Raw genomic sequence first — 14,236 nt, forward strand, 5'->3', positions numbered from 1 at the left:
TGGAACACTGGCACAACTTGCCCAGGGAGGTGGTGGATGCTCTATTCCTGGGAACATTTAAGGCTGGGATGGACAGGTCTCTGAGCAACCTGGTCTAGTGAAAGGTGCCCCTGCCCATGAGATGGTGTTTAAATGCCCCTTCCAACACAAACCATTCTGGAATTCTGTGATTCCATGACTCCATGTTCCTTTGCCTGGACAACAGAGCAAGGGCAAACCTAAATGTGTTTCCACATCAACACCAGACACCTAAACCAGCTACTCACATATTTTAGGGGAGGCTATAATAAGGTGACACTTCCACTTGCAGACTGGATTGAAGTGTTGGAGAATAAGACATAAAGATAAAACTTTTTAATGCAGGACCACCAGGAAAAGGTGCTACTCTGGATCTGCTCTGAAAATGAGGAAATATGTCCAAAAGAAAACCCAAAACACAACAAACCAGGCCAATTACAGACAAAAAAGAAAAATTATGAGTACAAGGAAAAGTGATGCTGAGGAGTAGAAAGTCTCCCAGAAGAACAGGAAAGCTGAAAGAACGCATCAAGTCAGATATAAATAGGGAAGCAAGACAACTAGGAGCAACCTGGAGGCTTGTCCTGCTAAATGTGCTCAAACCAGTGGTGACCAGCTCAGCCAGTCTTCTGCAGGTACTGGGAGGTGGGAAGCGTGCACAGGGATGGGATGGACACAGTGACAGGGCTTTCTTGTGGGGGCATTCACACTCCTACCCATTTTTTCCCTCAAGGTGGAAAAGGCTCTTAAATTGGAATAGAAATCCTGGTGGGGTTATGCTGGAGAGACAAGCTAAATGTCCTGGACAGTTTGGAAGTGGCCAACACCAGGATGGGGACACTGATGGTCAGCAGGAGCATGGTCAGGTCCTGTCCTGGGGTAGTACAAGGATTCTTGAGCCTGGGGATACTCACAGGAGCAGTCCTTCCTTGGGGCCACTCCCCCTCCCCAGAAGGGAGCCTGTGCATCCTGTCACAGGGAACTGGGGCAGAACCTCAGGATATCCAGCTGCTGAGGAGCCTGGAGCAGTCCAGTCCTTAGTGGGGAGCTGGGAATTTCCTTTTCCCAGGGAGGGAACAGTTCCTATTTTAAGTCTTGCTGGAGCAAATGGCATTGATTTTTTTCCCTCTCTCTCTCGCTCTCACTTTTTTTTTTTCTTTTTTTTTTTTTCCAGATGAGTCAAAATTGACCATTCCTCTGCAGAGAAGATGCTGAGTGAAGCCTGGGAGAAAAGAGGTGACAGCCTCAAGGCTGCTGGGACAATCCCCAAGGAAGCAGTGGGAACATGCCAGGATCTTCCATTTTGAGGTTCTTTCCTCTGTGTTACCTGCACATAGGGAAAAGCCAGGTGTTTTCCACTACCCACAGCATCCCTAAGGCACTGCTGCTCCCTCATGCAGCCACCACCCTGCACTGCAGCCTGTATCCTATCCACATCCAGCTCCCTGTGAGGCCAGAGACAGCCACCTCAGCGCTGTGCCTTCCAAGGTGACAGGGATGCTTTCAAGGCTGTCCCCCAAGTGACAGCCTGGGCTCAGCCCCATTACTCTCTCCTGGAGGTCCTTGTCTTGCCTGGCTGGATTTCAAAGCTCTCCCTTGAGCAAGCACCTGTCTGGCAATGTAGGAAGGAGGAGGAACATGTTATTTTTCTCCAGTTAAAAATGAACTACTTTTCAAGTGGTCCCTCTGGAAGGGCTGGTGAGGGGAAGCAGGAATCCAGATGAGTTTCCTTGCTTTGTGGCTGCTGGCCTTGGCTCACACCCACCAGGGAAGGCAGCTGGTGATGATTTGAATTGAATTGAATTGAATTGAATTGAATTGAATTGAATTGAATTGAATTGAATTGAATTGAATTGCATTGCACTTTGTGGGGAAAACAGGAAGGGGCACAGTCCATGGAAAGGAGGGAGATCCTGGGAAACCCATCCCAGCCAGGACTTGGGGGCTGTGGATAGCTCCCACTGGTCAGAGAAGGGATGTGGAGGGACTGGAGATGGCAGCCAGGGTGTTCTAGTGTGGGAGGAGAAGGACTCCTCCCTTGAATGAGCAATTCAGGCATCACAGAAGGTTTTGGGAGCTCTCCCAACCTTCCTGAGTTTGGCAGAGATGAGGGAACAGCTCTTGTTACCAACGAGCCCCAGCCGCGCAGAGGGATGGGGATTTTGGGCAGGATGTGTAGTGGGATGGGGGAAAGGGGTGGTCTCTCCATCCTCTCCAATAGATCCCTCAGAAGCTTTGAGGGGACTAACCCTGCACCCTGCACCTGGGGCGTGGATGCCCCAAGATCTGAGGTGGCTGCAGAGCTCTGCCCTCCTCCTCTTGCAGTGCTGGCCCACGACTGCAGAGCGGAAAGGGAAACATTTCCCACAGCCAACCGAGAGGCAGGGACCCGAGGGCGAACCGCTGGGATGAGGCATGTGAGAAGCATCCGCCGCGTCCCCTTTCCCATGGAAGGCTTCTCCTGGTCCTTTCTCTGATGTGTGCTGAAGTAGTGGTTTTCCTCTGGAGTGGATGAGTCAGCGAGAAAGTCGGGAGGGAGCGGGGGCTGCCCGGACATCCCAGGTGCCCTGCCCACTGGGAAGGCTGTGTGGGAGGGAGTAGGCACTGCCCAGGGGTGTGGGCAGAGAGCACGAAACATACATGTGAACCGGGAAGCTGGGGCTGGCTCTGTCCCTGCAGACACAGCACGGAGCTCCCCAGTTCTGGGAAAGGAAGGGAGGGTCCCTCCTTTGGTCCCCTTCACCCTTCCCTGGGGAGGAGGTCACTGTGCGTAGGGGTGAGCTCCCAGCTGTCCCTCTGCTGAGTGAGTGGCTGTGTCTCTGCTGGCTCCGCAGAGCTCTCACTTGCTCTTCTCTTCTTCTCAGGCAATTTCATTGACAATGTCCAGCTTGGGAACTCGCCAGGCCAGCTCTGTCACGTCAGGATTCCACCAGATGGAAGCTCTCCACAGTGGCTGTAGGATGTGGCCAGGCCTGGAGTCCCCTGCCCAGCAGCTCTGTGTGCAGGGCTCAGGGCTGTGGACTGGCCTTGCTGCGCAGGGAGGCGATGGTGTGGTGGTTCCCCGGCCCCGTTCACCTCCCTGCTGAGCCTCAGCAATCTGTGCTGTCCCATCCCATCCTCTTCCCATCCATGGGTGGGTGGGCTGCGGGTGGGCTCCAGATCTCGCAGCATTTCTGCTGCTAGCCAGGTCTCCAGCCGCCCCTGGAACACCTCGTGCTCACTGCAGCCCCTTGCTAACACACCCACCGGCTCTGGCTGCCGAGGCCAGGCATGGTGCTGCTGCACTCTCAGCCCCAGCAACCCGGCCTGGCTGAGCTCATCCCCCGCCTACATGGGCAGGTAACTGTGCTCCCGACTCAGCCAAGCCCCTGTGCCTGCCAGCTTTCCTCACTGAGGGATTATCTGGATTTCCAGTTGTTTCCACTCCTGCCTGTGCTGCCTGGGTCCTTCCCAAACTCCCACCTTTGTGGCTGTGCCTGCTTCACCTCTGGAAAGGAGGGATGATTTTCATGTCATCCCTTGCCACATCCTCTCCAGAGGTGTCAGCTGAAGGCAGGGCATGATGCTGCCCTTTCCTGAGGACATCCTGGCAGGTCCTGGGCCATCAGCAGACACAGAGTTCTGAGCCAGAGCAACAGATGTGACAGCAAGATGCAAAATCAGTCCCAAGCACTCACACCTGGAGGCTGCTCCGGGAGGAAGCAGCTTTAACACGGACAAATGGCATATCAAAGTGGCAGCACCAGCCACAGTCTCCCCATGGGGACTGGCCCAGATGGGACAGCCCTGTCTGGCGGTGGTTGTCTGCTCCCTCTGTCTGCTTCAGCCTTTGTTTTTCTGCAGGGACACCTGCCAAATATTGTCCTCCACCTTCTTGTCCTTTATTGCCCCCCGACTCAATTCCTATGTCCCCCACTGCTCCCCAGCATCCTCACTTGGCATGGTGGCAGTGGGACTAAGCAGGTCAAAGGAGCCTTCGAAGGCAGCCGTCCACAAGCCACGTTTCTGGGCCCTGGTGACAGCTCACGGTGCCTGCTGGCAGCCCCGCCGCTCCCGCGGCTCCCGGGTCACGGCTCCTCGGGCCGCCGGCGCCTGGGGACCCGCCGCCCCTCCTAGCGCCGGGCCAGCCGAGCCGGGAGGGGGACATGGGCCCTGGTAATGCATGTCAGCCCCGGAGCCACTGCCGGGGACGCGCCTGGGCCACAGCAGACGAGTTTCCAGCCCCTCCTCTCTGCGCGAAGGAGGGAAAACAGGCCAGTGTCCCGCAAGGTTGCCAGGGTGACATTTTTTGGCGGCCGTGCCGTCGCGGCCGCTGAGCTGGCAGGGGCTGTATGCTGGGAGCTGGGGCAGCCCCTCTGTCCCTGCACCGGGGTGCCCCTGCCCGGGGCCACCCAGCAGCGTGGGGCCACCCAGCAGCGTGGGACCACGGGCCGCAGGATGCAGGTGGGAGCCAGGCGCAGGGGTGGAGGGACAGCGGAACACTGTAGGATCCACACAGAGATGAAAAATGCCAAAGCTTTGCTGGAGCTGGGAGCCTGCGGGGTAGGAGAGCCTTTTTGGCTGGGGCTTGGGAAGTCTGGGCTGCAAGCTGCAAGAGCCACCATCGGAGCACCGCTGGTTTCCATTTGGTCGGGTTTCGAAAGAGCTGCCTCCACTGGCAGCGTGGGTGTCCCTCCTCCTGCAGCGGGCAGTGTTTGTTTGCTTGGGAAAAGATGAGCCTCATTATCTGTCCTTCATGGGTCTCGGACTTTAAAGCTCAGCAGGAGGAGATTTTGCGATGGGAAACTGCCCTGGTGTCAGGCAGGCTTCGCATGGAGGAGGGGGACCACGGCCCCGCTGTGGCAATGGGGACAAGCACCAGGGCTGAGACATAGGCGAGACAGGAGGGTGGCAGAAGGTGACGCGCTCGAACAAACGCAGCTGGGTCAGGTGGAGTCCGGAGGTGCAGCGAGGAGAAAGTGTGGGATGTAATCCAGCTCCACATTGACCTGCAGCAGCGATAACATCGCTGTGCTCCATGTGTGGGAAGGTTCGGGTAGGCAGTCAGTGTAGCCCCCAGTGTTTGCACCTCCCGGCTCCGGCAGCACTAATAACACTGGAAGGGCCAGAATTCCCCCATGGAGCCAAAGCAGCCTTTGCAGAGTTGCCCACGGGCTCTCTCACTCCACCGGAGCATTTATCCACCCGCTCTGATCCAGCCCACATAAAGCCAGGTCACTTCACACAGGTTTCTGCTATCAGGCAGGATTCTTCTCCATTTTCAAGGAGTTTTTTTTTTCCAAGCACCATCCTTGTCCCAGGACTCTCCTCCCCCTTGCTCCAGGTCCCACAGCCCGTCCACCCCCCCAAATCCCTTCACGGAAGTGCAGCCCGGTGACTCAGGGCTGCCAACATGTTGCCTTTTGTGCAGCTCAGGCACTCCAACCTCTACCTGGAGGGAAGGAATCCAGCTGCGGGAGAAGAAAGGGCTGGTAAATCACTCAGCATCCAGCTGTGAAAGCATAAATTCAAGAGTCCTGACCACGTGAAAACATTCTGCAGCCAAACAAGAGGCAGCTTCGGTGTGTATTCATGGCCCCCAGGCCGGGGTTGTGCTGAGGGACTACCTGCCTTTGGCGCCATTGAAAGATTTACAGCCAAAATTCGGAGAGCGCTAGCGTGCCCCTGTGTGAGCGCAGAGCCGAGCAGATGGATGTCATGGTTTATCCTGCTAGATCCAAACCCTGTCTTAGACTAAACATGCCTCTGCCATCATTAGTGAATCACTTCTACATCCCCTCGAACCTTCCAGGGCTTGGATTTCAGAAGCTTTTTGCTGCCGCGGGGCACCAAAATGCTATAGAAGACAAAGCAAGGTGTGGCAGCAGGTTTTGTGGGGATTATCCCGATGGGATAATCCTGGGGCTGGAGGAAGAAGAAAGCAGGGGTATGGGGAGGAGTGAAAGTGGCAGCAGCCCCAGCTTTAACTGTTTTCCTGCCACGGGCAGGGTGAGGTGCGAGGCGCTGCTGCCCTGGCTCTGGCATTGCAACCTGCAGCCAGAGCTGCCCCGGGAGGGTGTCCAGGAGCCCCTCAGCTCCACACCCTGCCGGGCTGGGCTGGGCTCACGGCACTATGAAGGAGGCAGGATCGTGGAGTTCCCAAGCCCCGTGCACACAGTGAGGGCGAGCGAAGAGCCAGGAAAGGAGAACTGCGGTGCCATGTTGAGAGCGCCCAGCCCTGCTCCGTGCCCCGGGGCTCGGATAAGTGCTGGGAGAGGGAATGAGCTCAACTCGCTGACTCACTCCCTCCTTCAAGACCAGACCTGGCCTGCGAGCCGAAGCCCTGGGCTTGGTGGAGTAGGAGGTGCCAGGGCAGGGTCCTGCGGGCAGTGAGTGCTCTTTAGAGGTGAGGGTGCTCTCCGGCGCCCCGGGCAGAGGTGGGATGCTCCTCGGGGAGGGATGCTCCTCGGGGAGAAGAGCTGTGCCTCTCCCACTCACCCATTCCCGGGGCGTGCCCCCGACCCCTGCAGGAGACCGCCGGCTGTGAGAGTCCCGGCCCCGGGGGCTGGGGGCGGGCTGAGCCCCGGCCCCGGCTCACCCGCCCGGGGCGGGCCGGCCCTGCCGCCCCTCCCCTCCCCTCCCCGCCCCCCGGGCCGTGCCGATCCCGCCGCTTCGAGCCGAGCCGAGTCGAGCTGAGCCGAGCCGTGCCGATCCCGCGCGCCGAGCCGAGCCGAGCCGAGCCGAGCCGAGCCGAGCCGAGCCGAGCCGAGCCGAGCCGAGCCGAGCTGCGCTGCCGGCGCTGAGCGGGCACCATGCGCACGGGGTGAGCGCCGGGGCTGCGGAGCGCACCGGGCCCCTGGAGCTGTCGGGGATGGGGGGGGCACAGGTAGTGCGGGAAGCACGGAGCCGCCGTGGAGAGGCGGCGCCGGGAATCTGGAGCCACTGGGGAGGGAGGCACCGGGACCCTCACACAGGACGAGGGAGGGAGCCGCCGGGGAGGGAAAACGAGGACCCTGGGGGGCGGGGGGGTCCTCGGTGTAACCATGGCGGGACTCCAGGAACACCGGTACCGCGGGGACACCGGGGAAGGCTGGCACCAGCACCGGGAAGCTGCCGGGCTGGGAGGCGCGAGTAGCGCGGGAAGCCGGTGCACACGAGGGGCTGGGGGGGGTACCAGGACCCTGAAGCCGCCGGGGCTGGGGGTCCCGGCTGTGACCGTGGGAGGACCTCGGGGTGGGGCTGGAGGCCGGGGGGCGCCCCGCATTCGGCAGGAGGGTGGGTAACCTCTCTCTCCCCTTCCCTTCCCTCAGGTGCCCCCCACCGCGGCTGCTGCTCGGGCTCTTTGTCCTGCTGGTCCCCGCTGCTTCCCAGGAGCCGGGTAACGTGCACGGGATGCTGCGGGATGCTGGGGAAGGGAGTGCCTGCCGCCGTACCCAGGGTTCTATACCTCCTCCCTGTCCTGAAGCCCCCCATCGCCTGGGAGGCTCTCCCCAGCAGGAATGGGGACTGGAGTCTCCTCTCCAGCCAAATGCTGCGCGCAGTTTTGATTCCCGAAGCTGAGGGTGATTCCTTCAATGGCCGCATCTCTTGTGGCTCCCGAGCCAGGGGGTCCCGTGTGCTCCATCCCATCAGCGGCCAGGGATGCTGGGGAAATCCTTGACTGCAGTTCCCTGGGAGGGGAGTGGTTTGTCAGGTCCGTGCTGGCTGTGGGACAGGCAGGATGGCGTTGCCCCAAAGTGGCTGTGCTCCATGTATTAGCGTTTTCTTCATGAATCCTCCCTGTGGCTGCATGTCCTTGGAAGTGTTATGAGTGGTCGGGAGCCTCGAGCGTATGCCCTGGGGATGCAACACCTCCCATACTCTTCTGGGCTTTTCCCTGCCTTCAGGGGCTCCCTGTAACATCCCACTTCTCAAGCTGCTGGTGTGCCGGGAGAGGGGAATTCAGTGCTGACTCAGCTCTCCAACCCTTCTTTCCCCACGAGGCACATGAGCCGGTTCTCCTACTGCCTGTGTTTCTGGTGAACTTTACCTCCCTGACAGGAAAGCTTCCTGCCAGCTGCCAGGCGGGATGAAAGCCCTCCTACCCTTGCAGCCGGTCTCTGGATGCGTGCCCAGTGCCTGGAGGCGGGAACAACCACTGCTGGCACAGAGAGCCCCCACTTGGATCCCAGGAACCCCAACTGCCAAAGCCACTGAGCTGCAAGTGACAATCCAAAAACAAGGATAGAGTGGATTTTCTCTGGGGTAGTGGTCTGGTCTTCGGCTTGTGCCAGCATGGTGTGAAGCATCACTTGTGTCCCTCTCTGCTGTCCCAGGCTGGGCATGACGTTTCTGTTAGTGGCATCCCCAGGTACAGGCAAACTGCAAGTCGGCCGTGAAATTGGTGGATTATTTACTGGAGCAAGGCTTTGTGTCATCTAGGAACAGCTCTGGCACTGTTCTGTGGGCAGTAGGGTCAGCTGTGGAGGGAAAGAGGCTGGCTGGGGCAGCGGGGATGCCCAGCACTCCCAGAGCACGTCTGGGAACGCTAGGAGAAGCTCTCCAAGTGCCCTGGGCTGCATTTATGATGCCGCTTTCAGTGGCGTGGGTGCCTCCCCAGGGACCGCAGGAACAAAGCTCCCCTTGGAGATCTGCAGACATGGGAACATCGTTCCCATGTGAAATCCTGAATTGGCTATTTTAGGTCCCTGGAGACTGTCCAGTGCAGCCAAGCTGAGCTGGAGGGCCGGGCACTGCTTTAATAGTGGGTACTCAGAGTTATCCATGCCCTTCCCATCCTCTCCCATCAGCATCCTTGGGCACTCAGGGCTGGCCAGGACCCTCTGCTGGAGGTGCATCCTCCAGCTTTGGGAAGCCACACTGGGGGCCCCCAGGAGGTTCCCCAGGGCATGCAGAGGGGATGTGTGCTGGGGGAATGCAGCCGGCGCCGGTCACCACTGGCAGGGAGGTGCCCGTCTCACCCAGCTGACTTGGCCGTCTCCCAAAGGCAGGCTGCAGATCGGGTTTTAAAGGAATTCAGTGGGTCGGTGTGGCTTCTTTTCATTCTCTTCTTTTTTTTCTTCCCCCCCTTCCCTTGGTTCAATGTCCAAGGACTGCAGGGCCTGTTCTGCCAGCCTGCCTTTGTGATGGCTTCTGGGGAATGTTTGCTCCAAAGGCTGTCCTGGCATGGAGATAACCTTACTGTTTATCTGCCTGCCTTGCAAATTTGGGGGCTTAGCTGACCCAAGCTGTGCTGGCCTCTTATCACTGGATCTCTGGGATTCCTCAGGAAGGGCACATAGCCATGAGGAGTAGCGTGAGGATGCTGCCACAGGTCTGGTCTGGCGAGTGTGGGGGGAATCACAAATAGGTCTATGAGTGACCTCAAGCATGGGTGGGGTCAGACGCTGGGAAAATCCCCATTCTGGGGGGGCAATCCTGTGCCAGGTCCCTGGATTGGGGTGATCTGCTGGCCAGGCCACTTCTGGTGATAGAAGCAATCATGCATTGGAACAGACTGCCCAGGGAAGTGATGGAATCACTATCCCTGGAAGTGTTTGAAAAATGTGTAGATGTGGCTCTTGGAGACATGGTTTAATGGTGGAACTGGCTGTGCTGGGTGAGTAGTTGGATCTGATGATCTTGGAGGTCTTTTCCAACTGTAATGCTTCCATGATTCTGTTATCTTCTCTCACACTGAACTTCTGTGCTTCAATTTGGGGTTGGGAGGAGCCCCAAAAGCAGCCCCAGCTCTCTGCTGTGCTGCTGCTGAGGGTGCAGTCAGCCCCTGGGAATTCAAGCTGCCTTCTCCCACTGTTATGGACAACAGGTGCTGGAGCTGCAGGTTGAGAGGCTCATTCCTGATAATTTCCATCCCCAGTGGGCTGTGGGTCCTTCTGGCTGGGATTCCTCACAAGCAATCGCTGTGCAAAGTGATTTACAGCCTGTGGCACAACTGCTCTGCTGTCAGCACCTGGTGGGGTTAGACAGGGGGATCAGAGCTTTCCTAGCATTATTTTAGGAATTTCTTCAAAAGACATGAGGGAATTGGCTGTGGGCAGCACCCAGCATCGTGGGTTTGGCTTGGGCAGGGCTGGCACCTCTCAGCTCTGACCGCTGAGTGTCATTTGACCGCTGAGGTTCCCAGCAGGGGCTGGAGGAGCTGGGGAGGATGCTGTGCTCCAGGAGCTCCTCAGGCTCTTCACCTCCTTATCAGCTGGCAGGACTGCTGTTTGCAAAACCTTATCTGTGCCGTGGGAGCTCCTGGGGAGAGGGAGCTGCCCAAGCTGCCGGCAGCTGGAAGGAGACAAGGCTGCGGGCATCTCCCTGCAGCATCTCTGAGTTCCTGGTCCATCATCCTGGCAGGTGGATCCCATCCCTCCTGCCTGTCCCAAGGAGGTGGCAGCAGGAATGGAGTAGCTGTGCTTGGGTGGTGCTTTAGGGCTGGAAATTAGGTTTAAAAAGAGACTGAGTAATCCTGCAGAGTGGCTGTGCTCTCTGGCAGGAGCTTGCTTCCATTGAAGCCCACAACCTTTTCAAGCCCTAATTTTTCCATTACTTCCCCAGCTCTGTACCTGAACTTGGTCCTTCCACAGCATCCATTCTCCCAGAGCTCTTGCCTTGCTTTTAGGTTTCCATGTGGTGTCTGCTGGCCCAGCGGCGTGAGTGCCTGGGAGCTCTCTCCCTACTGCTGCGTGTCCCTGGAGGGTTGGAGAGCTGCTCTTCCCTGTGGCCACTAGAAAACCCTGCCCATACGCTTCCATATTCTGGAGAAGCAGGGTTTTTTTTTTGCTCTGAAGAACAGCCTCTCAGTGACACTGTTCCCTGTTTATTTTGGCCTGCAGCTGGACTAACCTCTCCTTCCAGTGTTTATGGCGACAAAACTTGGGTGCTGTTAAGCAGCAAATCCAAGCCCCTGGAGAAAACATTTTGCAATCCTGCTTCAAGCATCACTGCATGGCTTAAAAACTCCCTGAGCAGAAAAAACTGTGCAGATGGGAAACTGGCTTTGCTCTTGGGGGGTTGTCACCACTTTTTTATGAGGAGGCAGGAGCATGTGGAGCCAGGGGAAAGGACTCATCCAAGGCTGCATCCTCTGATATAAAAGAGGGAGAGAGACTTTTTACATGAGCCTGGAGTGACAGGCCAAGGGTAAATGTCTTCACACTGATAGAGGGGAAGGTTGGATGGAATATTGGGAAGGAATTCTTCCCTGTGAGGCCCTGGCACAGGGTGCCCAGAGAAGCTGTGGCTACCCCTGGATTCCTGGAAGTGTTCTAGGCCAGGTTGGATGGGCTTGGAGCACCTTGGAAGAGTGAAAGATGTCCCTGTCCATGGCAGGGGGTGGAACAAGGTGAGATTTGGTGTCCCTTCCAACCCACCCCATATTCTGTGACAGGGACACCACGTCTCTTCTGCACCACTCTGGCCTGTCATTACTGTTAGGGATGATGCTCTAAACCCTGGAATAACAATCCCAGCCAGCGCACTGTCTTTTTCCCAAACTCCTGATAGTTTACCAAGAAAAGAATTAATTCTGGCATTTCAGTAGAGAGTTCAAAGTACTGAAGGAGACATCTGGGATTAAGTATTGATGTATATCAGCAGCCCAGAGGTATGGGATTAATAAAACACTCTAATGATTCTTCTGTTGTATCTGATGACATTTGGGAAAGCATTGGAGAGGAGTCCTTTCCAAGAGCATGCTGCAGTCTCTCTGAGTGTGCAAGCCTGGAGACAGTGTCTTGCATGTTAGGAAGAAATTCTTCCCTCTGAAGGTGTCATGGCACTGGTACAGGCTGATGAGAGCAGCTGTGGCTGCCCCTGTATCCCTGGAACTGTCCAAGGCTGGGTTGGACGGGGTTTGGAGCAGCCTGGGATGGTGGAAGGTGTCCCTGCCCACGGCAGGAGGTGGGACTTTAAGGTTCCTTCCCACCCAACCCACGCAGTGAGGTTCCATGTTGGATGAGTTCCTCCTTACCCCATGTCCCAGTTTCCTCTCTGCCAGCTGTGGGGGCTCTCTGCCTGGCTCTTGTGTCCTCCAGACACATTCCTCATCATTTGGGTAGCGATGTGTGTGGAGCAGCGCTGCTGCTGCCCTCGGGAGGATGTGCCCATTCCTGCTGATGGGTGGGAGGTGGTGCGGGGGAAACCTGCGATGATTTCAGCTGGTGCTAAGTCCCCTTAAATCCTGGGCATCGGGGAGAAGTCCCTGACTTTGTGGGTGGAGGAAGGCACGTGGTAGCAGCAGTGTGTGTGGCTGTTGGTGTCGGACTTAGTTAGCCTGGGGAGCTCGTTGCCAAAGATATCATTGAAGCACAAGGAGCTAAACAGGTTTAGAAAATGGTTTTGAAATTTGTACAGCTACCAGAGGCTCTGGCATTGCCTCCACACCTTCAAGGTGTAAGCGTGGTTAATTAGCCCTTTGGGAGTGAAGGGGTGGATGGCTTTGACCTCCTAAGGAGTGTTGGAATGAAGCAGGACACTGACACCCCCTGGGCTGTGGGCTGGGGCTGCTCGAGGGTCAAGGCTCCAGAGGCTTGCTGTGCTCCTGGCTCTGACCGGCAGCGCCGTTTGGCAGCAGCAGCCCCAGCACTGGGGCTTTCTCAGCAAGCAACATCTGGTCCGGAACATCCCGTGTCTTAAAAAGGTTGCTTTTGCAGAATTTTTATTGTTTTTTTTTTTTTTGGCATCGCTTCCCAGCCCTTTTCTAAGATGGAAATTGGTCATTAGTGGATTTTATTGTAGTTTTATTTTATTCTCAAGCTTAGCTTGCTGTTTCCTCCTCCCCTGGGGACTGTAAGATCTGGCTGTTCCTCTGACCTTGTCCCCAGGTTGTGGGAGTCTGCTCAAACAATCCAGGGTAGGAATAGGAGTTGGAGCGCCTGGAACCCAGCATTACCATCCCCACGCTCTTCCCGCTGTCACCACTGGCATAAATCTCTGAGAGCCCAATGGTCCTTGAAGCTACCTCTGAGTTTATAATTCCTAATTTAGCCACTTGCCTTCCCTTTGGAAAACACAATTTATTCTTTTACACCCTCCTCACTAGTCTATAACTTAATTGAGTTGGAGATTGTTGATAAACAGCAATTCTTTGATAATCCCCAGATAAGCTTGTGGTGCTCACTTGTGGCATGGTGGGAGGGCATCTGTACAGCTTATTCCTTCCTCTGGGGTCCCAAAATGCTTTCCAGAGGGGCCAGGACCCTTATCCTGGGGACCTGGGACATGTGGGTGACATGGAACCCCTGGACACATCGTGCAACCCTATCAGTGATGCCAGCATCTCCCCAGCTGTGTCCCAAACTGGAGAAGCACCCTGTCGTTCTGGGAGCTGGATCTCAGGGGGGGTACTGAGTGGGTACTCCCACTCAGGTGGGAGTTGGTGGAGTAGAAACCTGCAATGATTCCAGGGGGCACTAAGTCCCATCGGATATCAACGTGGGAGAGGAAGTGCCAGCCCCAGGCACTGTGGGCGGAGAGAGAGGTGTGTGACAGCAGCACGTCTGTGATTTTTGGCTTTTACTGTAGATTCTTTGAATGGTTTGGCTTGGAATGGACCTCAAAGCCTGTCTCGTTCCACCCCCTGCCATGGGCAGGAACACCTTCCACTATCCCAAGTAGCTCAGACTTCAGGATTTCATTAACCAGTTGTTACTTCTAGAGCTGCTCTGGGCACATCTTTTTGGTGGGGAGATGGGGATGTCAGGCCAAGAAGGCGGAGGGTGTGTGTGTGTCCTGGCATCCCCCATGCCTGTGTGTGGTACCCAGTGGGCTGAGCTGGGCTCTTGATCAGAGTCTAATCCCACCAGGATTCTCCTGGTGCTGGGCTGGATGGAGATATCAGACAGTTCCCTCCCAGCTAGGATGCAATGGGGTCGTGGGCCTGGCTCCCTCTGGGTGCCAGGGGGGTGGGAATCCTCATGGCATCCTTCAAGGCCGGGCTGCCAGCCCGGCTCCAGCCAGCCCTTGGCTGATGCTGACACTGATGGCTCCTTTCCCACATTCTCCTTGGGCTCAGCCGAAAGAGTTAAGGAAGCCACTGGAGAGGGGCCCCCAGAGGCAACTGCTGGAGGTAATAATCTTCCTTCGTCTCTTTCTTCTTTTCCCCTGCTAATTGCGGAGTTGACATCGTCCCCTCTCATGAAAGGCTCTTTTGTCAGCCGAGTTGCTGGGCAAAGCTCGGGTTTGGCAGCAGGTTTTGAGCCCCGGGCCGGCTCCGGCTCCTGCACAACCCTCTCCGGCGGCAGGTAGTGAA

General features: G+C 56.9%; 1 protein-coding gene across 3 annotated transcripts in view; it reads left to right on the plus strand.

The window, feature by feature from the left end:
* The first annotated feature begins 6,652 nt into the window (after positions 1–6,652).
* COL18A1 (collagen type XVIII alpha 1 chain) overlaps positions 6,653–14,236 on the plus strand; it is a 36,323-nt gene continuing 28,739 nt past the window's right edge. For all 3 annotated transcript variants that reach the window (XM_053981960.1, XM_053981962.1, XM_053981961.1), the window contains exons 1-2: positions 6,653–6,820; positions 7,308–7,375. In XM_053981960.1, coding sequence (XP_053837935.1) covers positions 6,810–6,820; positions 7,308–7,375 — 79 coding nt within the window. In that variant the 5' untranslated portion in view covers positions 6,653–6,809. The remainder of the gene's footprint in view (positions 6,821–7,307; positions 7,376–14,236) is intronic.

This window comes from Vidua macroura, chromosome 7, assembly GCF_024509145.1.
Source record: "Vidua macroura isolate BioBank_ID:100142 chromosome 7, ASM2450914v1, whole genome shotgun sequence".
NCBI lineage: Eukaryota > Metazoa > Chordata > Aves > Passeriformes > Viduidae > Vidua > Vidua macroura.